A 21,488-nucleotide genomic window follows, 5' to 3' on the forward strand; every position below is an offset into this window, starting at 1 on the left:
ACCTTGGCGCCAATCACCGTTTCCCACCAAAAGGCCGTAAACGCCCTTCTCGCCCCCCCCTCCCCCCCTCCCCCCTCCTCCTCCCCCCCCCCCTTCTATTCCCCAACTCAAGCAACCCCTCCCCCCCCCCCCCCCCAACCCCCAACCCCTCTATTATTCCTTCTCAATGTCGTCGTCACGCCGGCGTGGTGGTGCGGGAGAGAGCGAGGCCAAGCAGCGGCGACGGCGACAGCAGCAGCGGCAGCAGCACGAGCTGGCTACAGGCGGGCTCTCGGAGCGAGTGCTGAAGCTGCGGTCGGGCCATTATGATCTGTCGACGGTGCGGGTGCTCAAGCTGGCGAATCTCGGCCTGCGGTCAACAACAGGCATTGCTGCCTGCCCCAACGTGGAGGAGCTATTTCTCGCCGGCAACTCGCTCACCTCGCTCGACCAGGCCGAAGCGCTGACCAAGCTCCGCATCCTCGACGTCTCGCACAACAGGTTCACCTCGCTCGACTTTCTTCCGCCTCGTGTCCTCGAGCTTCTCCGCGAGCTTTATGTGGCGGGAAATGGCGTTGAAGGTCTCGATGCGCTCGACGTCCTCGCCCCGGCTTTCCGTCTTGTCCGGCTGGATCTCGAGCGGCTCGGCGGCGAGAGTCCAAACCCGGTCTGCCGCGAGCCGGGCTATCAGCCACGAGTGCGGGCCATTCTTCCGCACCTGCGGGTACTGGACGGGCAGCGGCTCAAGTTTGCAGCGGTGTACAAGACGACCACGCTCGCTGACCTCTTCCCCGACGGCGAGATCCTCGACCTGCCCGAGATCTCGCAGCCGTGGCTCCCGGACGACTACTTTCCGCCTGTCGACTCGCTCACTCCCGACGACGCCGATGCCATTGTCAACGCGCATCTCGGTCCTGCGGCGCTCGAGGCCGAGCTCAACAAGCTGTACTCGCTCTCGCAGGACGCCCAAGCCATGATCGACGTCGCCGCCGCACAGCTCGACCTCGACCCGGACGCGCTTGTCGCGCGGCGTGGGTCATGACAGACAGACAGTTGGCCTTGCGACTGCTTGTGAGTAACACCGACGCCACCGCGACGCATACTGCACCTGCACCTCTTTTCTCCACCCTTCCCCCTCCACCATGGCTGCCGCCAGTCTCTCTTCTCTCGCTACGCCTGGGTGGCATGCGTTTGACTCGGATGCTCAGGGGTGGCTGGAGTTGGTCGACGGCGAGCAGGCGGCCGCAGATGGACCGCCAGTCCCGGACCTCCTCCGCCTGGTCACCTTCAACATCTGGTTCGAGCCGCTCGAGGCCGAGCTGCGGATGGCTGGTTTGATTGATGCGATGCTGGGAGAGGCGCCTGATGGATGCGAGCCTGCGCCGCCGCACTTTGTGGCGCTTCAGGAGGCGACACCGCGCCTGATGGCGCTGATCCTAGCTGATGATCGGGTTCGGGCGCGGTACGCGGTGTGCGGGCTTGATGCACGTCCATATGGTGTCGTCATGCTTGGCGATCGCCGGCTTGCCCCTCGAGTGCCAGAGGTGAGACGGGTCGTGTTGCCGACAACCATGGACGGGCGGACGCTGTTGATGGCGGTAGGCCCACGGCTGGTCATCGGCGGCGTGCACCTGGACTCCAAGCCGCACAACGAGGCGGTGCGAGGAGAGCAAGTTGAGGTGGTCAAGGCTGCGCTTGAAGGAGCGCGTGGGGCAGCGGGTGCGATGGCGGTCATGGGCGACTTTAACTACCATGTGAGTGGCGAGAGCGGCAAAGAGGTGGATGACGCCATGGTGAGCGGAGAGCTCGTCGACGCGTGGCGCGAGTGCAAGGTAGATGCGGCCGGACTAACGTTTGACTGTGAGGTCAACGCGATGCTGGCGGCAGACAAGGCGCCCAAAAAGGTGCAGGTCCGGTTCGATCGTGTGTATGCGGCTGGAGCTGAGCCTGTGGCAGCTGCGGTGATTGGGCAACGGGCGATCGACGGGTGCGAGGTTGTGTGGCCGTCGGACCACTTTGGCCTCGTCGCGTGGCTCCAGCTCTAGTCGAGGCCAATGATCTTGTCACGGTACTCGTCGATGTTGCCGAGGGTGAGCGGGACGATGGCCTTGAGCTCGAGCGGCTGGTTGGTGAAGGGGCAAACATTGTTGCGGGTCTCGAGGGTCATACGCCAGGTGGCGTAGCCCATGACGTGGCCGTAGGGCGAGATGGCGGGGGCGACAACCTCCTCGAGCATGATGGGGTCGCGGTAGCCAGGCAGTGGGTTAGCCTGGGCGACGACGTCGTCGTCAGCCGGACAGAGACCGCGGAGGCGCTTTGTCGAGTAAAACGACGGCGGCGGCTTCCAAGTGGTGGCAGCCTCGATTTCTGCGAGCTCCATGGCCTCAGCGTCGCCGGCAGCGCGGGGCTTGGGCTTTGCGCGTGACTTGCGGATGCGCTTGGGCGGCGGCGGCGGGCCGGCCGGCTGGGACTCCTCGGCAATGACGGCTTCGGCTGCCTTGGCGTCACGCTTGCGGGCGCGGGCCTTGGCCTTGGCGCGCTTCTTGGCAGCCTTGGCGCGGGTCGAAGAGACAAGCTTGCGCTGGCGCTTGATTTGCTCCTGAACAAGCGATGAGGTCCGCGACGGCGGCGGCTTGGTCAGCTTGGTCGTCACCTTGCGCTTCTTGGTCGGGCGCGGGTTGGCCGGCGGCGGCGATGTCTTCTTGGGCGGTGGCGGCGGAGCGTCGTCCATGGGCGCTGGAACGCTTGCTGGCACCGGGGCGGGGGCGGAGGATGCAGTATCGGTCGTCGGCGGGAGTGCAGAAGGCGACGGCTGGGGTGCAGGCTGCGCAGCAGCGGGCGGGCCGGAAGCCGAGGGGTCAGACTGCGGGGCAGGCGCTTCGGGCGCGGGCGGCTGGGCGGACGGGGTCTGGGTGTTGTCGCGCTTCCGTTTCTTGGCGCCCTTTTTGGGCTCCTTGTCAGTAGCGTCGTCCTTGGCGGCGTTGGACTCGGCGCTGCCCTTGGACTTCATGGCGGCCCGTTGACGGGCGCCGACTCGCGGATGGACGCGGAACTTGCCGTTCTCCTCGAGGTAGCGTGCGCGACCGGACTCGTCGACCTTGTAGGTAGGGTCGACGATGACGCCGGCCTCGATCATGCGGCGGTAGTGGCCGGAGCACTGGTAGCCGACCCGGCCGGGGATGCCGATGGAGAGCAGGCCCCAGCGGCCGGGCCCGCCCATTTCCTCGAGGCGCTTGAGGAAGATGGCGTGCTCTTCCTGGGTAAAGGGGCCCTTGCGCGGGGCTTCACCGGGCGCGTTGAAGCGGTAGTAGTACCCGTTGGGGTTGCGGTCGATCATGGCGTAGGCGCGCATGCGGGCCTTGGACCAGCCCTCCATGAGCTTGCACACCTCATTGGTGTTTTCCGGCAGCGGAACGGCCTCGCCCTCGCGGACCACCTTGTCTTTGAGCGACGGCAGGGCCTCGGCGACTTTGGCGAGCGCCTTTGGATTGAGCTTGTACTCTGTGGAGCGGAGGCGGGTGGGCGCGACGCGGACCTCGACCTTACCCTCCTTGGCCTCTGCATGGATGCGGGCAATGTCTTCGGCGACCTTGGTTGCCTCCTCACGGGTGCGGATGGTGCGGTAGAAGGGTGCAAACGAGGTAAAGGTGGACTTGGGCTTGGGCTTGGGCTTGGCCTTTGACTTGCGCGAGGTGGAGCCGGTGGACCAGGCGAAGGAGCCGGAAGCCGGGTTTGCGCGGCGGACGGCGGCCATGCCGTGGATGCAAAACGACTGATAGCCTGCGCACGAGGTATCCTCCTCCGGGTGGAGCGTGCCCGGCGGACGACGGAACGACTCGGAGGTCTTTGAGGTGGCGACGGCCTCGCGGACCTTGGCGAGGAACGAGCCAAGGGCGGCCGAGGGCGAGGCGAGCTTGAGCAGGGTCTCGTCGACGTCGCCGTCACACTGGTCGAGGGCGGCACCGGCCTCGTCGCGGGTGAGGTGCGGGAAGAGGGCGGTGACATTGGAGACTTGGCGGGCGCGGCGCGAGGCCTCCAGCTTGGCCATCTGGTCGCGGTAAGCGGCGAGGCGCTTGTCCATCTCTGCAGCTTCTGCGCCCGAGAGGTCTCCAAAGGCGTCGTCGCGGCGGGCTGCGGCGTCTGCGGTGGCGGACGACGATGCGCCGTTGAGGAGGTGCGGAGCAGTCGGCGGCGGCGGCGTCGCATCATCTTCGGCATCATCGGCGGCTGGGGCAGCTGGCGGGGACTGCTCGTCGCGAGCGCGGCGGAGTGAGGCCAGCAGCGCGCGCTCGTCCGCCTCGGAGCGATCGGAGCCCAGGAGGCCGGCACCCTTGAGTGCGCCACGAAGGTGCGAGTTGGGCTCGGGGACCGGCGAGCGCGGGCCGGGCTTGGGCCCGGCATGCGAGCGGGCGGGCGACTTGGAGGCAGCGGCAACGGCGAAAAAAGTGCCGAGCAGCGAGGACTGAGCCATGGGCGACGGCGACGCCGGGCGGAAGGCCTCAGTGTAGAAGCGCGACATGGTGTTGGGCAGCGAGTAGTGGAGCGGACGGGTAGCCTTGAGGAGGGCAGCGAGCCAAGACTGCTGGAACGGGTGGAGGATGGAGGCCGGCGATGGCGCCTCGGTGTCTTGCTGCGACTCAGGGAGCCACTTGTTGAGGTTTGCCGGCGACATGGCCATGAGCTTCTTGCGCTTGCCCTTGACCGAGGTACAGAAGAGGTGCGGAACGAGGAGGTAGTTGGAGGGCACGCCTGCAGGGACAAAAGCCGGTGGCCAAGCAAGCGGCGGAGCGAGATTGACAGCAACGCCACGGATGACGGCAGCGGTGTCGATGGTGTCGACATGGTCCGAGTAGGCAAAGGGCAGGGCGCCGCGGCGGACCGACTTGAAGGCATTGGTCACAGCGCGAGACTTGGGCAAGTCGGCTTGCGCATAGCACCAGACAACCTCGACCTGGGTAGGCACCTCGCTTGGCCATTGGTAGCTCTCTGCCTGACCTGCAGCCTCTGCTGTGGCCAGACCATTCGACGCCGCCACAAGGTCGGCCACCTTGACGGCCGACACCAGCTGCGCCACAAACTCGGCATGCGCGGGGCCCTGCACAACCATAAACTGTCCTGCGTCGTGCTCTCGGCACCCGGCCTCCCACGTGCATACGCTTGCCATATGTGGGTGGACGTAGTCGAGTGTGACCGCGGGCGGCGAGCTTGGGAAGGGGAAGGTGGGCTGGCGGAGGTGCCTGTTTTTGGCGCGAAAGCCGTCAACGACGGGTGGGACATTCGCGCGTTTTTTTTCCGCCTTTGCACCGACGGGTGGCCGCCGAACCGGCGGCGAGTCGTCGCATGGGCACATTGAGGTTGTCGCCGGCTGTTCGTCGCAGATATGCGAGAGTAACTCTTCTCTTCCTCCAATCATGTCTTCTGGTCGCAACGCATCCTGCACCCTCGTCGGCGACGGCGTCACTGGCTCCATCTCGTTCGCTCAGGAGAACGCTGGTACGTAGTCCACATAAGTATTGCGTTGCATGCATGAACTTTCCATATTCAAGCTGTCTTGGGGTGTGGACAAGGAGGACGGGGAGGACGGGAGGAGGTGGTGGTGGTGGTGGGAGAGGGTGGCAAAGAACAAGTTTTTGGTCGCGTCGCGGCACGTGACGGACAGCGAGTTTGTCCACGCCCCCCTCCCCCAAAGCATCACACGGCTGGGAGTGGTACAGTGGCGGCAAAGTGTGAGTGTTACTTTGTGTGTTCTCTATCATGTGGCTTGGTTGGTGGCATGGCGAGCAGTTCCATGTGTGTGGTAGGCTCGAGGATGACGTGCGGCAGCCGTGTCGCGGGTGGCACCACGTCAGGTCGCGCTGGCAGGTGGTGTCGTCATTGTCGGGTTGGCGACAGCTCACAGGCTTGCGTGCGGCTGTAGACTCACATGCCGAGGTGGGCGAGACGCAGATGCACCCACTACTGTGACTGTGGAGATCACCGGGCTCACCCCGGGCAACCATGGCTTCCACATCCACCAGTACGGCGACCTCACCGAGGGCTGCAAGTCGACGGCCGGCCACTTCAACCCGTTCGGCAAGACCCACGGCGCACCGTCTGACGACGAGCGTCATGTGGGCGACCTCGGCAACGTCACCGCCGGTGACGATGGCTCGGTCTCGACCTCGATCACCGACGCGCAGGTCACGCTCTTTGGCGAGCACTCGGTTGTTGGCCGCGCCATCGTCGTCCATGCTGGCGAGGATGACCTCGGCAAGGGCGGCCACGACGATTCGCTGACCACCGGTCATGCCGGCGGCCGCGTCGCCTGCGGTGTCATCGGCCTCACCGCCTGACTACCACGCTCGCGGCTGTGACCACCCACTGTGGTCCTGTCTGATGCTTTGTTCGCAAACATGGACCATGATGGCGGAGGAGGTGGTGGAGGAGGTGGTGGAGAAGGAATAGGTGGAGGAATAGGTGGAGGAGGAATGGGTGGAGGAATAGGTAGAGGAGGAATAGGTGGAGGAATAGGTGGAGGAGGAATAGGTGGAGGAGGAACAGGTGGAGGAGGAGGTGGTGGTTGAAGAGGTACGTGATGATAGCGCTTGCGGGTTGGGGCGGCCCATGCCCCCCCCCGCCCTTTCCATGCCCATGATTCCCCCTGCCCGTGCCCATGATCCCCCTGCCCATGCGCTCATAAACAATTGTCTCCCCTCCCTCCGACATGCCAGTAGTTTCAACCCCCCCCCCCTACCATTCTTTCCATCGTCACTCATACCCATACCCTCCCCTCACCCCACCCCACCCCACCCCACCCCACCCCCACCTCCATACACACACTGCCACCATACCAACGATGGTGTACACAGCGCAGTTTGAACGAGTGGGAAGCCATCATGTGGTGACGGTCTCGGCCTCGTCGCCCACCCTGCTCGGCCGAGGCACCGCGTGCGGCATCAGCGACAAGAAGGTGTCGAGGAAGCAGGCATCCGCTGTCCTGGATGCCACATCAGGCAAGGTCACCGTCACCATCCTTGGTCTCAATCCCTCAGCTCTGGCTCTCGCCGGTTCCGAAGACTACAAGCTGCTCTCCAGGAATGGCTCGTACGTCATGAACGATGGCGACTCGCTCCGCCTACTCCCGGCAGAGCACGGCGACTATGTCTTCAAGCTCGTGGTCCAGGAGATCAAGCCCGCTGCTGCTGCGGCTGCTGCCATTGCCACCACCACCACAGCTACGACCGCATCGACGACCACTTCCACTGCTTCCGCTGCTTCGATCGCGCCAGTAGAGGCCCCAGCCGCGCCCACACCCGCATCGCGGTTCGACGCCTTTCTGCAGCAGATGGAGGCCGAGGAGAAAGAGGCAGGCGGGGCGGGAGAGAGCGGAGGTGCCGGTGGAGAGGGAGAGGCCGAGGCAGAGCCTGGTATCGATGTGCTGTTCTCGTTTGACACCACAGGCTCGATGTACGAGTGCTTGGATCTGATCCGGGCCAAGGTTGACGAGGTCATTACCAAGGTGGCATCAGACATGGACGTGCGGGTGGCGATCATTGCCCACGGCGACTTTTACGACATTGGCAAGACTTACCTCATCAAGTCGCTCGACTTTACCTCTGAGCTCGACAAGATCAAGAACTTTCTGGCGGGCATCGAGCAGACGCACGGCGGCGATGGGCCCGAGGCGTACGAGCTTGTCCTCCGCGAGGCGCAGCAGTTTTCATGGGCGCAGACCGGTCCAAGGCGCTGGTGCTCATCGGCGACGACGTGCCGCACGAGCCGTCGTACACCGACCAGAACATCCGCTGGCGCGACGAGCTCGAGAAGCTCATGGAGGCCGACATCAAGATCTACGCCGTTCAGGCCAACCACAACAAGAAGGCTGCGCCGTTCTACGAGGAGCTTGCTGAAAAGTCGGGCGGCTTTTTGGTCCACCTCTCGCAGCTCGACTGGATTGAGCACATGTTTGTGGCGCTCTGCTACCGCCAGCACTCGCCAGACAAGTTTGAGAACTACCGGCTCGACCTGATCTGGGAGAACAAGCTGACCCACGCGTCACCGCTCAACACCCTGTTCATGGAGATGCAAACGCCGGTCATTAACCGGCTCGACCCGAGCTACACCGGGCATCTGACCCAGGGCTGGTGGGCGCCGGACGAGCATGACCTCGGCACGCCGCGCTACCGCTGGGCGCCGTCGACCCGGACGTGGAAGCGCGATCCCAAGGGTCGCAAGGGCCCACCGCGCAAGCGCAAGCGCTCGCAGGGCGGAAGTGATAGTCCGGCGTCGGCGTCGGCGTCGCGGTCGTCGGCACGGAATAGCTCGCGCGCGCCGGGCGCGTACAACGACTCGTCGGACGATGAAGACTATGCCGTGGCGAGCGGCGACGGCGGGGCTGCCGGAGGCCGGCCGGCCAAGCGCGCCAAGAAGGCGCCCGCCCCTGTTCGCAAGGTCACCAGCGTCGACGCCGTCCGCCGGATGACCAAGAAGGCACAGGTCTCACGCCAGCTCGCGCTCCGTCGGCGCGATCCGCCGCCGGGCTACCCAGACAAGATTGTTGTTGGCGGCGGAGCGAACGACACGCTTCAAGCGATGAAGGACCGGCTGCTGGCAGTCATGGCGCACGAGACGTCGGTCAAGGACGACGAGTGAGCCAGCAGTAAATAAGCCCCCCCCCCCCCCTCCCGCGATGATGATGATGCGGCTGCGAAGAGAAGGTGGTTGCTGCTTTACGGGAGCTCGATGGTGCGGGCTCACTCGGTCTTCTTGCCACTCGCCACGGTCGATGGAGCGACGACCGGCGAGTTTGTGACTCGCCAAGAGACGGTGATGACCGCCACCTCTGCGCCGTCCTCGTTGAGCAGCGGGACCACGACGTCGTAGGTGTGGCTGCCGAGCTCGGTAGGCACGTCCAGCTCGCCGACCGAGGCAGTGATGGTACCGCGGGCCTTGATCTTGAACTCGGCGTTGATAGCCGTGGGAATGATTCGCATGCCTCGCCGCGACTGCTGCAGCATCATCATGGCCAGAGCCGAGGTCAGCTCGCCGAGATTGGTCAGAGCCACAGCATGGAGCGAGTTGAAGGGATTGCGGAGCCAGGGACGATCGATCATGGCCACGGATACGCCATCAGGAGACATGTCGAGAACAAAAGGAGAGATGGAGCCAGTGTACGGCGAGATGAAGCCGCAGAGGCCCGATATAAAGTCCCGACCGCAAGGAACGTTACGAGCGACCTTGAAAAGACGCTCAAACTTGAGTGCAGTTCCAAGACCATGCTGCCATGCCGCGTAGCCAAGCAGCGGCACCGTACACCATGCCCCCACCATGAACCGAACTGCGTTGAGGACGGTGATCGCCACCCGCACAATGCCTCCTGTTCCCCGCATTGTGTCAGCGAGAGGCGTGTGGGATGCAGCTGGGGGAGGGGGGGAGGGGGGGGGCACCCTCGCTCACCCTGGCTACGGGTCGACCACTGGCCGATCGCACCCTCTCTCCTTGCTCACCCTGGCCACGGGTCGACCACTGGCCGATCGCACCCTCTCTCTTCGCTCACCCTGGCTACGGGTCGACCACTGGCCGATCGCACCCTCTCTCCTTGCTCACCCTGGCCACGGGTCGACCACTGGCCGATCGCACCCTCTCTCCTTGCTCACCCTGGCCACGGGTCGACCACTGGCCGATCGCACCCTCTCTCCTTGCTCACCCTGGCCACGGGTCGACCACTGGCCGATCGCACCCTCTCTCCTTGCTCACCCTGGCCACGGGTCGACCACTGGCCGATCGCACCCTTTCTCCTCGCTCACCCTGGCCACGGGTCGACCACTGGCCGATCGCACCCTCTCTCTTCGCTCACCCTGGCCACGGGTCGACCACTGGCCGATCGCACCCTCTCTCCTCGCTCACCTTGGCCACGGGTCGACCACTGGCCGATCGCACCCTCTCTCCTTGCTCACCCTGGCCACGGGTCGACCACTGGCCGATCGCACCCTCTCTCCTCGCTCACCTTGGCCACGGGTCGACCACTGGCCGATCGCACCCTCTCTCCTCGCCCACCCTGGCCACTGATAGGCGAGGGGAGGGAGGGGAGAGTGGTAACCGGGGAGGAGGGGGGTGACATGCTCTCTCTGCCTGTGTGTTGCCTTGCTTCATTCCTGCACAACCGCCGCCATACTATACTTGAGCTCGGTCGTTGCTTGCGCCGTTGCGCTCCAGATTGATCCCGAGCTAAAACCCGAGCTCGAGTCGGAGCCCGAGCCCAAGCCCGTGTCCGCGGTAGACGATCAAAAGTTGGACCACTGAGTACCCTCGAGACCGTCAAACAGATGATCGAGGAAGCGATCGTCGCGAAAAGCGGCCGAGAGGATGATGAGGGGAAGGCAGCAGCGGCAAAAGCCGCGCATCGACGGCATGCAGCCGCAGGAAACCGACTCATGGAAGACACACAGGCGCAGCTTGTGGTCGCAGAGCGCAAACGGCAGGATGCCCGAGAGGTCAACCCGGGTCGAGACCAGCAGCTCGCTTAGCTGGTTGCGGATGGCCGCCGGCGCAAAGCCGAGCTCGAGCAGAGTGTCGTACTGCAGCTTGTACGTGACGCACAGGTTGTATGCGAGCCCGAGTACGCTCGACATGCCAACATAGACCAGGGCCTGCCGCCGCCGGTAGTCGAGCGCGTGCGGGAGGAGTGTGGTGTGCGCCGGATCCGCAGTCGAGTACGACCGCGCCCGGTCGCCGCCGCCCACCCGCGAGCCGCCCAGCGCCACCCGCGAGGCCAGGCCCGACTTCAAGCCGTCGATGGTGAGCCGGCCGACCCACCCAAACTCGCCCTGGTCATCGGCAAGGTCGACCGTGATAAAAGCCTCATCCGTCGGCTTGCCGGCGTCAAGGTCCGAGAGGTAGCGGATGAACCCGTAATTGGCCTCATCGCCGGGCTGCGGACCCCATGCCGCATACCCAGCCAGCCCTGTGCACCACGCCTCGCCGCTCGGCGAGACCGCCGCTGATGAGTCCTCGCTCGCCGTCGGCGAGCCCATCAGCGGCGGCAGGATGCTTGGCATGCCACCGACCCCAGCTCCAGCCGCAGCATGCGGCATCGTCGTCTCCAGCGCCAGCGGCATGCCCGATGCCAGCGCTCCTCCGCCACCACCCACCTCGGTCTTCTTGCTGAGCCGCGGCGCCCCAAATACCGCCGGCACCGCAAGCTGTGGAAAGGCGGTCCCCGTACTCCCGTCGAGCCCGCCAGCAGCCAGATCAAACCCGCCCAAACCCCCGCCGCCTGCCAGGCCCTCGATTCTCCCCGCCACCGGCAAGCTGGCCGACGCCCACGCCGCCGCCGCCGCCGCCGCAGTATCGTCATCACTCCGCCCTTTGCCCGACATCGGCACCACCAGCGGCGGGTGGGTTAAGCCAATACCCGCCTCGCTCGCCATCTCGTCAGGATCCTCCGCCACAACCGCCGCCGCCGCCGCCGACGCCGCAGCCTCGGCTTCGGCCAGCGCCGCCGACGACCGCCGCCGCGACCGCGAGCTCGGCGGCCCGGGTCTTCCTTCCGTTTCTTCCGCCGCGCGCTTGGCGGCCATGACCTCGTGAAAGAGCACCGGGTGGCTCGCCCGCGCCTCGGCGGCCGCCGACGCCGCCTGGTCTGCAGTCAGCCTCGCCGCCGTCGCCCGCGACGTAAGCGTCTTGATTCTGCCTGCCAGCTGCGCATGCGCCGGGTGCTGCGGCGAGACCCGCTCGAGCTTGATCACCGCGGCTTCCAGCGCTTGTGCGGCCTCGCGCTCACGGCTCGCCGTCTCGGCCTCCAGATCGATGGCCCGGTTGATGGCCGCCACCCGCGCCTTGCGCTTGAGCGCCGTACCACTGCCTCTGCTCCCGCCTCCGCTCGCCGCCCCCGCCGACCTCTCGCTCTTGCCTCCGCTCCCGCCGTCCCGCCTCGCCAGGTGCCCACCACCCGCGGCCTTGGACGTCCCCCCGAGCCGGTAGTAGCTGACTGCGCTCTTAGTCTTGACCATGCCCAGCCGATGGTTCTCAATGTGCGGCTTGACCACCCGCCACAGCGGCTGCTTCCGCGGCTCCATCGACCGGTACCGGCCAAACATGATTTTGAACAGGCTGTCGTTGGCCGCCACCGTCGAGTCGATACTTCGCCCATCGGCCGGAGCCATTTCATACAACCGATCGCACAGCGCGTTGACCAGCTCCTCCGACGACATGGCGTTGATCTCTGCCCGCGACGGCGCCGCGCGCTTGCCCCCTGCACCACTCCACGCCACCGCCGCTCCGCCCGCCGCAGCCTGAGCTCCTCGCCCGCCGGAGCTACCTCCCCCACTCACGCTTGGCGCGGTCGGGTCGAGCATGTAGCGGATGGCGTAGCGGTCCTTGGATGACTTGAGGCCAAAGTCCTGCAGGAACGGCATGATGATCTTCCACGGCGCCTCACGCCGGCCGGTCACCTTGCGGTAGCGCGCAAAGAGCGCCTTGAGCTTGGCGTCCTTGGTGAGGTAGACCGAGGTCACCGAGCCGCTCGAAGAGGCCTCGACCAGCTTGCGCAGCTGCGCCAGGATCTGGGTGATGAGCGTGCGTGTCGCGTCCGAGCTCAGCGCCGCCGCCGCCGCATCCTGGACCTCGGCCTCGGTCAGCCCCTTGCCCTCGCTCCCTGTCCCAGCCTCGCTCCCCGATGCGGCACTGCTCGTCGACGTTCGTGCACCCGAGCCCGCCGAGCTCGACCCGTCGGCAGCAACGCTCTTGCGAGAGTACAGGATCCGCGCCGGCGTCTTGCGCATCTGGACGCCGACAGACTCGAGGTGTGGCAGGAGGACGCGCCAGAGAGAGACGCGGTGCGCAGACATGCGCTTGAACCGGACGTACAGCTGGTGGAACCGCGGTCGGTTCGAAATGTCGGCCAGTGCAACCTCGGAGCCGTCGACAGGCGTTAGGTAGTAGACCTGCCGCGCCAATGCCTCCACAAGCTGCGGGCGCGACAAATCCTCTGGCCGCGCGATGTCGAGCTCGGACGAGCCCAGTCTGAACGGGGCCGCCGTTGCCGTCCGCCGGGGGTTGGTCCGGCTACCTGTGCCGGCCGAGCCCGCAGTCGGGCCCGGCTTGGGCGACGGCGGCGACGACGCAGCCGTCACCTGTTGCCGGTCGGCTTCGAGGCTGGCCCAGGCAAGCTCCAGCTCGGCGATGGAGCCCGACCAAACTGCAGCAAACTCACGGTCCGCAGCCTCGGCAGCGGCAGTAAATTTGGCGGCCTTGGCCGCCGCCGCCGCCGCCGCTGTCTGGGCCGAGCCCAGCTCCTTGGACAGCTTCTTAATGCTGTCACGGCACTTGTCGATCTTGCCCTCGGCCGCCTGCAGCGAGGTGTGCTGCGTCCGGAGCCTGCTCCGCGCCCTATCGGCCGCCGCCTTGGCCTCGACCGCTCGCTCGTCCGCTGCTGCCTTGGCCGCCGCTGCCTCTGCAGCCGTCGCCTCCGCTGCCTCCAACTCGGCCTCCAGCACCGCCAACTGCGCCGCCAGCTCGGGATCTCCCACCTTGTTCTCCTTGCTCTCCGCCACACCCATGCTCTCCGCCGCAACCACCACCTTGTCTGCCTCGCCCGCTCCACTCGCTCCGCCCTCATCCTCGGCCAGTGCTCTCTCCATTGCACTACCGCGTCCGTCACCAGCCGCCACCTGATCACCTACCTCATCTCCCACCCGGCCATCACGTTCCACAGGCTCACCAGCATGCCCACCCTCGCTTGCCTCGCCTGCCTTGCCCGCAACTCGAGCATCTCCACCATTTCCGCCGTCTCCACTTTCTCTACTCTCTCCACTCTCTCCGCCAGCATCCCCTTGGCTCACGAGCAGCAAGCCGACCACCTCGGACCGAGCATCCTTCGCCACGCCAGCACCACCCACATCGCCAGCGCCACCAACAGGACGAGTTCCACCAGAACCACCGGAATGTCCTTGGATCGAGTCACCCTCAGCTATCCCGGGAGCTGTACCTCTGGCAGCATCGGCGGAGATGTGGTCAGAGCAGGCAGGCGCGGAATTTTGGTTGTCGGCCTTTGGCGAGAACGTCTCTGGAGCCGACGCGGCGGAGTGGGTAGGCGAGTCAGAAGGGAGATGGCCAGACGCGAGGGGCTCTTGCGGTGAAGAACTTGTGTGAGAAGCGGTAGTTGTGGCGCAGGTGAGAAACGACGAGTCGGCAAGGCTCACGAGCGCGTCGCAGACCTTGGCCATGTCGGCACGGGATCGCTCCGAAGTGGCAAGTGCAGCAGCGACAGCAGCATCCGCCTCTGCCATACGAAGCTCATCATCTTGAAGCTTCCAATGAAGTTGATTGGAAGTACTGGCAAGCTCACCACAGAGCACATTGGCTTGGGACAGTAGTTCATCAAAGCTTGCCTTGTCTTCCATGATCCCCCCTCGCCGCACACCTCCCCGGAGGCAAACAGACAAATGTGTTGTGGCTCCGACTGACCACTGCAGCAGTCAACACGCTGGCCGACCTCCGCCACACCCGCCGGTTGTCATGGGCAAGCGGCAGGGCCGGGGCGCTGGGGGGGGGGGGTTCGCGGGATGGGGGGAGGAAGGAGGGAAGGAAGGACCTTGATCAGTTTGTTGAGAGGACAGAGGGAGGAAGGGGGGGGAAGAGGAGGGGGCGATGCTGCCGTTGGCAACAGCGAGTTAGAGGAGGGCGCAGCCACCCTTCTTCTTGGTCTTGGGCGCCGGCTCGGAGAGGTTGATCTGGCCGACAACGTCGTCGAAGATCTCGTCGATGTTGTAGCGGGTCTTGGCCGAGCACTCCATAAAGGTGCACGACCACTCCTTGGCCTTGGCGTCACCCTGCTCCTTCTCGACGATGCGGTCGTCCTCGAGATCGCACTTGTTGCCGACAAGGACCATGGGCACGGTCTCGGCGTCCTTGACGCGGAGGATCTGCTCGTGGATGTCGTTGAGGTCGTTGAAGGAGGGGGGGGCGATTAGAGGAGGGCGCAGCCGCCCTTCTTCTTGGTCTTGGGCGCCGGCTCAGAGAGGTTGATCTGGCCGACCACGTCGTCGAAGATCTCGTCAATGTTGTAGCGGGTCTTGGCCGAGCACTCCATAAAGGTGCACGACCACTCCTTGGCCTTGGCGTCACCCTGCTCCTTCTCGACGATGCGGTCGTCCTCGAGATCGCACTTGTTGCCGACGAGAACCATGGGCACGGTCTCGGCGTCCTTGACGCGGAGGATCTGCTCGTGGATGTCGTTGAGGTCGTTGAAGGTGGCCATGGCGGTGATGGAGTAGACGAGGATGAAGCCCTGTCCGTTCTTCATGTACAGGTCACGCATGGCGGTAAACTGCTCGGTACCGGCCGTGTCGAGAATCTCGAGCAGGCACTGCTGGCCGTCGATCTCGGTCTGCTTGCGGTACGAGTCCTCGATGGTCGGGTCGTACTTGTCGACGAACTGTGTGTGGAGGGGGGGGAAGGTGAGTCTGTGCGTTGCAGCAAGCCAAGGGTTTGCACGGCGACGAAAATGCGGTGGCAAAGCGGTGGTGGGCAGGTGGGGAAGAGCGGGGGCAATACGGAGGGGAGAGGGAGGGAGGGGGGGAGGGAGGGGCATGTGCAGGATGACAGGCAAGGAGTAGTAGGGCGGGTGGGGGCAGAGGAGGGGCAGGGTTGGAAGGGGCAGGGGGGAGGGTGGCTCTGTTTCAGCCCCCGTTTGGGGGGGAAGGGAGCGGGGGGGAGCTGCCTGGTTCGTAACGTACGATGTTCTGGACGAACTGAACGGTGAGGGCCGACTTGCCGACACCACCCGAGCCAAGGACCACAAGCTTGTACTCACGCATTGTATCTATGTGTAGTGTGAGTGGGGAGTTGGAAGGAGCGACAGAAGAGCCGACTGACTGGCTGGGGAGGGGGGAGGGGGGGCAAAAGGTCGTGGAAGGTGTGGCTTGTGTTCGTATTGATCAATGACGGCGGCCACCAAACGCGCGAATTTTGGCAGTCGAGATCGGGAATGGTTGAAAGGGCCCGGGGGGTGCCATGGAGGTTGGAAAAGGGAAGGTGTGGGGGGAGGTACAGGGAGTAGAGGAAGACACTGTGACGGTGGGGGTGGGGGAGGAGTGGGGAGAGGCTCGTTGGGGTGCGCGGGGATGGCGGTCAAGGCCTTGGCGTACAAGTGGGAGAGAACTGTGGCGGTTGCTGCGAGTGGGGGAGATGGGCCGAGCGGGGGGGGGGAGGGAAGCGTGCGCCCATTTGGGGAGGCACGGATTGCAGGTGGCGAGCGAGCCGGCTGGCGTGCTTCGGCAAGGCACGGTCGGTGACGAGAGAGAGGGGCAAGGGGGGGAAAGGATGACGAGAAGACAGGCGGCAAGAGATGGCATCCAAGTAGCGTTTAGGCGGCGATGGGGGCCAAAAGGGGGTGCTTAGCGGTAGCGGCGGAGCGAGAGGGTGTTGTGGCGCTTCCAGACGGCGTGCTTGGAGGGACCGTTGTGGTTGAAGCGGTGGCCCTTGTGCATGCCACGGGCCTTCTTGCCGGCGGCGGTGAGGCCACGGAGCTCGCGGTGCTTGTGGACCGGGTTGCAGATCCAGTTGATGCGCGGGTCGTTGCGGATGACGGTGTGGTGCGGGTCGACAAGGATGACCTCGAAGTACCGGTTGGCAGCGTCCTCGTTGACCCAGTACGAGTTGAGGACGCGGAGGTTGCCACAGCGGCGGCCGGCGCGCTCCTCGGCGACCGAGCGCTTGGAGCGGCGCTGCTTGATCTTGCGCACACCCTGGTTGGTGGGCTTACCGGTCACGGCACCCTTGCGGACACGGCGCTTGCGGTCACCACGCTTGACGCGGACGCGGTAGACAACGTAGCCCTGCTTGGCGCGGTAGCCGAGGCGGCGGGCCTTGTCCGGGCGGGTCGGGCGGGTGAGGCGGTGGACCGACGGCAGCTGGCGGTACTCCCAGCACCGGACACGCTGCAGGAAGCGCAGGGCATCAGACTGCTTCTTCTTCCAGAGCTCTGTTGGTATGAGGAGGGGTATGGCGTGAGCGAGAGGAAAGGAGAGGAGGGGAGGGGAGGGCGGCTATGGGAGCAACGGAGGAGAGGAGGAGGGGAAGGGGAAGGGGGGAGAAAATCATCACATCCTTGGCCAGGGCAGGGTGTGGGAGGGGGAGGGGGGAGGATGGAGGAAGTTGGAGGAGGAGGGCAAGGGAGGAGAAGGAGGACATACCCTCGAGGTACTTGTACGCGCCTGTGATGGTTGGAGTAGGGAGGAAGGGAAAGCGTGAGTGTGGGTGGGAGGTGCAGAGGTGGGGAGGACAGACACAAAATGGGCGGCCATCAACAGGCTGCCCCCGACAGAAGCCAGCCGTGCCCAGCCCAGCATGAGGAGTGCCAGGATGGGGAAGAGCAAGGCAGAGGCAAGAGCAGGGAGGAGATGCAAGTATCCATGTGGCATGGTGGTAGTGGGGGAGGGACGGAGGGGGGAAGGGGGGGACCGAGGGAGGGCGGCAGTAGCAGGAGGCAGCCAGGTTGACGTACCCATGTTTGATTAGGGTTGAGTGTGGTACCGGTTGGTCAAGTTAAATCCCCAACAGTTTCGCCTGAGGTGGTTGGGAGTTGGGGAGATGTGGCGGGTGGGGGGTGGAGTGGTAAAAATTGTACATGCGATGTGTAGGTGCTCGTAGCTTGCTATTCGTCGGTGGACGGCGGTCGGTGGCCGCCACTTGGCGCCAAGTGCGAGGGGCGGGCGCGAGCGTGATGGAGAGCAACGACGGCACCAGTGGGTACGGTGGGAACAGAGTGGGGCTTGCACCACGGGCAGCAAGCTTTGCAACGTTTACGGGACTCAAAGATGGGAATGGGTCGGCCAGCTTGGCAAGCGTCGAGTCGACGGCATCGTTGGGCTCAGCGCAGAGCGTTGAGGCCGCGAGCTCGAGATGGCGACAGAGACGGGCGCAGCGACGAGGCGATGACCGCGATGGCGTGGGCGGGCGGGGTTCTGAGCGGGTGACGTCTAAGATACGGCGACGGCGGGCTAGCAAGGAGCAGAACGGGTCGTCTGCGAGTCTTGGGCGACGATTTGCGCCGCTGGCGTCGGAACCGCCGCCGCCGCCGCCGATGCCAGCGACGGCTGGGGCGAGCGTAGTGCCGCGGCGGACGAGTCGCGGTGTGCCGACGACGGCGATGGGCTTGCTGGCGCGGGGCGAGCTGCTGGTGAGCGACACGGATCCGGTGCATCTCAAGGTGCTGGCGTGCCAGCAGCTTGTGGCGCATCTGCGGTACGACCGGCGGGCCGAGGCGGCGCGTAAGGCGCGGCAGCGACGGACAAGCGCGGCGTCAGGCGGGGCTGAGAGCGTATACTCGGCAGGCGATGAAGGCGATGTGGGAGGGAGAGAGCGCGCGGCGTCGGTGAGCGCGGGAGCGAGCGTGGCCGAGTTTGTGGCGCAAGGGGCTGCTGTTGCGGCGGCGCCGCGGGCGATACTCCCGCTGGACGCGGTGGCGCTCGGGCTGTACCTCACGATGCACCTTGATGCAGTGCTCCGTGTGCCGCTGTCAGTGGATGTGGTGCGGCGGCGGCGCGAGGAGGAGGCGCGGCGATTTCGGGTCCGTGCGCTTCTTGTGCAGTCGCCGTCGGGCGCATGGGGCCTCATCGGAACGTCTGCGGACGACAATGCGGTCAACATGGTGAAGCCGGTCCACTTTCCGTCGCTCTGGGACGTGGTGGCGGAGCTTGCGCTGGAGCTCGAGGCGCAGCCCGGGGAGCCGCTGGTTGTCGAGTCACTCGGCTTTGGGGCGCCAGTCCATCACCTTGCGCGGGAGGCGAGCGCGGTCAAGTGGCGTAAGGCCGTTGTCGACGTCTCGCAGCTCGGATGGCGGTCTGCAGCGCTGGCAGTGGACAAGTACGAGGCCAAGCTGCGACTGGTGGCACTGACGGTCAAGACGGAGAACGACGTGCGGGCGCGGATGGACGAGCGGGCGCGGGCGGCGGTGCTCAACATGTGGGCGAATCCGGAGCGGGCGCGGGAGATGGACAACTACGTGTGGGCGCCGCGCGGGCGCCCTGCCTTTTGCACGCAGGTGGGCCACGGCCTGCGGCGGTCGCAGGCGCAGGCGATTCAGCGGCACGAGCGGGTCCACGAGGCGGTCAAGCCGTCACTCGGCCTTGTCGGCGAGTCGGCCGAGGTGCAGGAGGCGTATGCGTGGAGCCGCGAGCAGATCCGCGACCTGGGCCGGCTGTTTGTGCGCGAGCCGCAGGTCGATGCTGCGGTGGCGGCGGCAGCGGCCGGCCTGCCGAACGAAAAGGCCGTTGTCAAGCGGTTGACGACCGAGGCGAGTCGCAAAGCGATGAAGGTGACGGCTGCGGCGCTGCGGACTGAGCGCATGTCGCAGGCTGAGCACGAGCTGATGCGGCTCAAGGCCGAGCTGCCGCTTGAGAGCGAGCGGCGAGCAGAGCACAACGTGCTTGTGGCCGAGACTTCGTCTGCCCTGGCCAAATTTGGCAACAGCGTGCCTGGCCAACCGAACGAGTACGACATGGACGTGGCGCGGGCGTTTGACGCGGCTTCGTTGCGGTACGAGCCGCACGAGCTGCTCTCGGCGGTGCGGCTGACCGAGTTTGCGGCGGTTCATTCGCAGAGCTCGTGAGAGAGAGAAAGAGCCGGTAGCTACATCCAGGTGTCCTCGAGGAGGCGGCGCGACTTGACGAGCGACTTGAGCCAGGCCTCGGCGTCAGGCCGGGCAAGGCCGCCGGCCGAAGTGGCGACGTCCACGAGCGCATCCTTGACCGCTCCCGGCATTTTCTTGGCCGAGCCGCAGATGTAGACAACGCCGGCGGCGGAGGAGAGCAGGTGCCAGAGAGCAGCCGCGGGCTCGGGCTCGCGCATCCGATCCTGAACGTACGCCTTGGGCACGCCAGAGACCGGGCGCGACCAGGCGTAGAAGACGGTGATGTAGCCAGCAGCTTCCCAGGCGGCAAGCTGGGCGCTGTACAGGTTGTCGGCAGCCGGGTCGCGGTTACCAAAGAAGAGCATGTCTGGAAGGTCCGGGGTTGTGCCAGCCGCGGCATGCGCATCGGCGCGGGCGGCGAGGAAAGCCATAAACGGCGCGATGCCGGTCCCGGGCCCGACGAGGACCATTGGCAGTTGGGGCGGTGGGAGAGAGATGGCGCCGCGCGAGACAAAGACCGGGAGCCGTGCGCCCTGCTCAGCTTGAGCGAGGCAGGCCGAGGCCAGGCCGTGACGCGGAGTCTTGATCTTGGTAGTGTACGAGACGACGGCGAGGGTGATGCTCGCGGTTGTGGCCGGGCTCGCATCCGGCGGCGACGAGATCGAGTAGGCGCGGGGCTGGATGAGCGGCAGCATGTCCAATAGGTAGTGGAGTGGCGGGCGGAGCGACGGAAAGTCAGTAAAGACCTCGACCGGCCAGCGGGCGTCGCGATAGTTGTAATCGTAGAGCTCGTCTTGACCGCCGGGCGAGGCAAACTCGGTGAGGCGCTCGACCTCGCGATCATCGGAGGCAAGCCAGGGGGCGAGCTCAAAAAAGTACCGCCGCGGCGAGGCTGTGATGTCAATGACGTGGGTGAAGAGGTCTCTCAGCGAGACGACGAGGCCGGCGAGCGGAGTGGAGGCCGGAGGCGCATCGGGTGCGGCTTCGATCGAGACGACGGCGTCGAGGTCAAGGTTGAGAAGCTCGGCAAAAGCATCGACCATGGCAGGCGTGTTCGACGGAAGAATGTTGATGACGTCGCCTGGGACGTAGGCCGCTGGTGGGTCGAGAGCAAGCTCGATGTGGCGCACGTCCTGCCAGTGGTCGAGAGCGGTGAGGCGGGCATTGGAGACTACCTTGGCGGAGCCGAGATCCGCGATGCGAAGTGCGGCTCCGCGGACAGCATCGCGCTCGGTGGGCGATGCGCACGGCGCGTCGCGGGGGAGAAGCTCGAGCTGGTAGCGGGGTGGCGGGCAGCCGAGCTCCTGGCGGGTGAGGACAGTGTGACCGGGCGGTAGCGGGTGGCGGAGGAGAAGATGCTCCCAAAGTAGGTCGAGCCAAGGATGCAAGGCACCATCAAGTCCGTGCGGGTGCTGATCATCGCCCTCGCCGCGCGGGATGACCGGGTAGGCGCCGAGCTGGCTCAGGCGCTTGAAGAGCTTGCGGCCGGCAGCGTTGTAGAGGCGATAGCCCGAGTCGCCGAGGGCAAAGACAGCAAACGAGTGACCAGCAAGCGCATTCCGAGGAAGTGACTTGCGAAGCAGTAGGCGCCAGAGCGGTCGGATGCGCGTCGGCATCTCCCCCTGGCCCGTGGTAGCCACCACCCATACCGTCACCCTCGAGTCGGTGGCCAGGCTCGCCGGCTCGACGCCAGCCACGTCCTCCACACTCGCCGTGAGGGCATAGCGGCCAGCTTCACGGCCAATGAACTCGCCCACATCCCGAGCAGTCCCTGTCTCTGTCACATAGATGATGCGAATGGCTCGCTCACTCGCCATCGGTCTTTCCGTCTCTGCGCCGTTACCGTCTGCTTGAGTTGAGTCTGTGTGCCACACGATCCGCTTGATCGGGTAAGGTT

General features: G+C 65.6%; 11 protein-coding genes across 11 annotated transcripts; 4 read left to right on the top strand and 7 right to left on the bottom strand.

Annotated features, from left to right (window-relative positions):
• Positions 1 to 166: 166 nt before the first annotated feature.
• AMSG_04086 (leucine-rich repeat-containing protein 61) lies at positions 167 to 1,944 on the top strand (the record flags this gene model as incomplete). The annotated part of the gene is made up of 3 exons (XM_013903880.1): positions 167 to 1,000; positions 1,188 to 1,889; positions 1,921 to 1,944. 3 exons carry the CDS (start codon positions 167 to 169, stop codon positions 1,942 to 1,944), a joined length of 1,560 nt encoding a protein of 519 aa, XP_013759334.1.
• Positions 1,874 to 5,143, bottom strand: AMSG_04087 (uncharacterized protein; the record flags this gene model as incomplete). The annotated part of the gene is made up of 1 exon (XM_013903881.1): positions 1,874 to 5,143. One exon carries the CDS (start codon positions 5,141 to 5,143, stop codon positions 2,021 to 2,023), a length of 3,123 nt encoding a protein of 1,040 aa, XP_013759335.1. The 3' UTR covers positions 1,874 to 2,020.
• A 247-nt stretch (positions 5,144 to 5,390) lies between these two features.
• Positions 5,391 to 6,311, top strand: AMSG_04088 (superoxide dismutase; the record flags this gene model as incomplete). The annotated part of the gene is made up of 2 exons (XM_013903882.1): positions 5,391 to 5,472; positions 5,926 to 6,311. 2 exons carry the CDS (start codon positions 5,391 to 5,393, stop codon positions 6,309 to 6,311), a joined length of 468 nt encoding a protein of 155 aa, XP_013759336.1.
• Positions 6,312 to 6,363: 52 nt separating this feature from the next.
• On the top strand, positions 6,364 to 8,636 carry AMSG_04089 (uncharacterized protein). The gene is made up of 3 exons (XM_013903883.1): positions 6,364 to 6,423; positions 6,478 to 6,546; positions 6,828 to 8,636. The coding sequence occupies exon 3, from the start codon at positions 7,681 to 7,683 to the stop codon at positions 8,608 to 8,610; it is 930 nt and encodes a 309-aa protein (XP_013759337.1). The 5' UTR covers positions 6,364 to 6,423; positions 6,478 to 6,546; positions 6,828 to 7,680; the 3' UTR covers positions 8,611 to 8,636.
• A 75-nt stretch (positions 8,637 to 8,711) lies between these two features.
• AMSG_04090 (uncharacterized protein) lies at positions 8,712 to 9,357 on the bottom strand (the record flags this gene model as incomplete). The annotated part of the gene is made up of 1 exon (XM_013903884.1): positions 8,712 to 9,357. Exon 1 carries the CDS (start codon positions 9,345 to 9,347, stop codon positions 8,712 to 8,714), a length of 636 nt encoding a protein of 211 aa, XP_013759338.1. The 5' UTR covers positions 9,348 to 9,357.
• Positions 9,358 to 10,241: 884 nt separating this feature from the next.
• AMSG_04091 (uncharacterized protein) lies at positions 10,242 to 14,422 on the bottom strand (the record flags this gene model as incomplete). Its single annotated transcript, XM_013903885.1, has 1 exon — positions 10,242 to 14,422. Exon 1 carries the CDS (start codon positions 14,358 to 14,360, stop codon positions 10,242 to 10,244), a length of 4,119 nt encoding a protein of 1,372 aa, XP_013759339.1. The 5' UTR covers positions 14,361 to 14,422.
• A 208-nt stretch (positions 14,423 to 14,630) lies between these two features.
• Positions 14,631 to 14,849, bottom strand: AMSG_04092 (RAP1B protein; the record flags this gene model as incomplete). Its single annotated transcript, XM_013903886.1, has 1 exon — positions 14,631 to 14,849. One exon carries the CDS (start codon positions 14,847 to 14,849, stop codon positions 14,631 to 14,633), a length of 219 nt encoding a protein of 72 aa, XP_013759340.1.
• Positions 14,850 to 14,926: 77 nt separating this feature from the next.
• AMSG_04093 (Ras-like protein Rap-1b) lies at positions 14,927 to 15,776 on the bottom strand (the record flags this gene model as incomplete). The annotated part of the gene is made up of 2 exons (XM_013903887.1): positions 14,927 to 15,394; positions 15,696 to 15,776. The coding sequence occupies 2 exons, from the start codon at positions 15,774 to 15,776 to the stop codon at positions 14,927 to 14,929; spliced, it is 549 nt and encodes a 182-aa protein (XP_013759341.1).
• A 531-nt stretch (positions 15,777 to 16,307) lies between these two features.
• AMSG_04094 (60S ribosomal protein) lies at positions 16,308 to 17,481 on the bottom strand. Its single transcript, XM_013903888.1, has 3 exons — positions 17,465 to 17,481; positions 17,154 to 17,174; positions 16,308 to 16,942 (listed from the first exon to the last, which is right to left on the bottom strand). The coding sequence occupies exons 1-3, from the start codon at positions 17,466 to 17,468 to the stop codon at positions 16,356 to 16,358; spliced, it is 612 nt and encodes a 203-aa protein (XP_013759342.1). The 5' UTR covers positions 17,469 to 17,481; the 3' UTR covers positions 16,308 to 16,355.
• A 628-nt stretch (positions 17,482 to 18,109) lies between these two features.
• AMSG_04095 (uncharacterized protein) lies at positions 18,110 to 19,570 on the top strand (the record flags this gene model as incomplete). The annotated part of the gene is made up of 1 exon (XM_013903889.1): positions 18,110 to 19,570. The coding sequence occupies one exon, from the start codon at positions 18,110 to 18,112 to the stop codon at positions 19,568 to 19,570; it is 1,461 nt and encodes a 486-aa protein (XP_013759343.1).
• AMSG_04096 (NADPH-dependent diflavin oxidoreductase 1) lies at positions 19,537 to 21,445 on the bottom strand. Its single transcript, XM_013903890.1, has one exon. The coding sequence runs from the start codon at positions 21,406 to 21,408 to the stop codon at positions 19,591 to 19,593; it is 1,818 nt and encodes a 605-aa protein (XP_013759344.1). The 5' UTR covers positions 21,409 to 21,445; the 3' UTR covers positions 19,537 to 19,590.
• Positions 21,446 to 21,488: the final 43 nt, after the last annotated feature.

The sequence above is a fragment of the Thecamonas trahens genome (assembly GCF_000142905.1).
Source record: "Thecamonas trahens ATCC 50062 unplaced genomic scaffold supercont1.16, whole genome shotgun sequence".
Lineage (NCBI taxonomy): Eukaryota > Apusomonadida > Apusomonadidae > Thecamonas > Thecamonas trahens.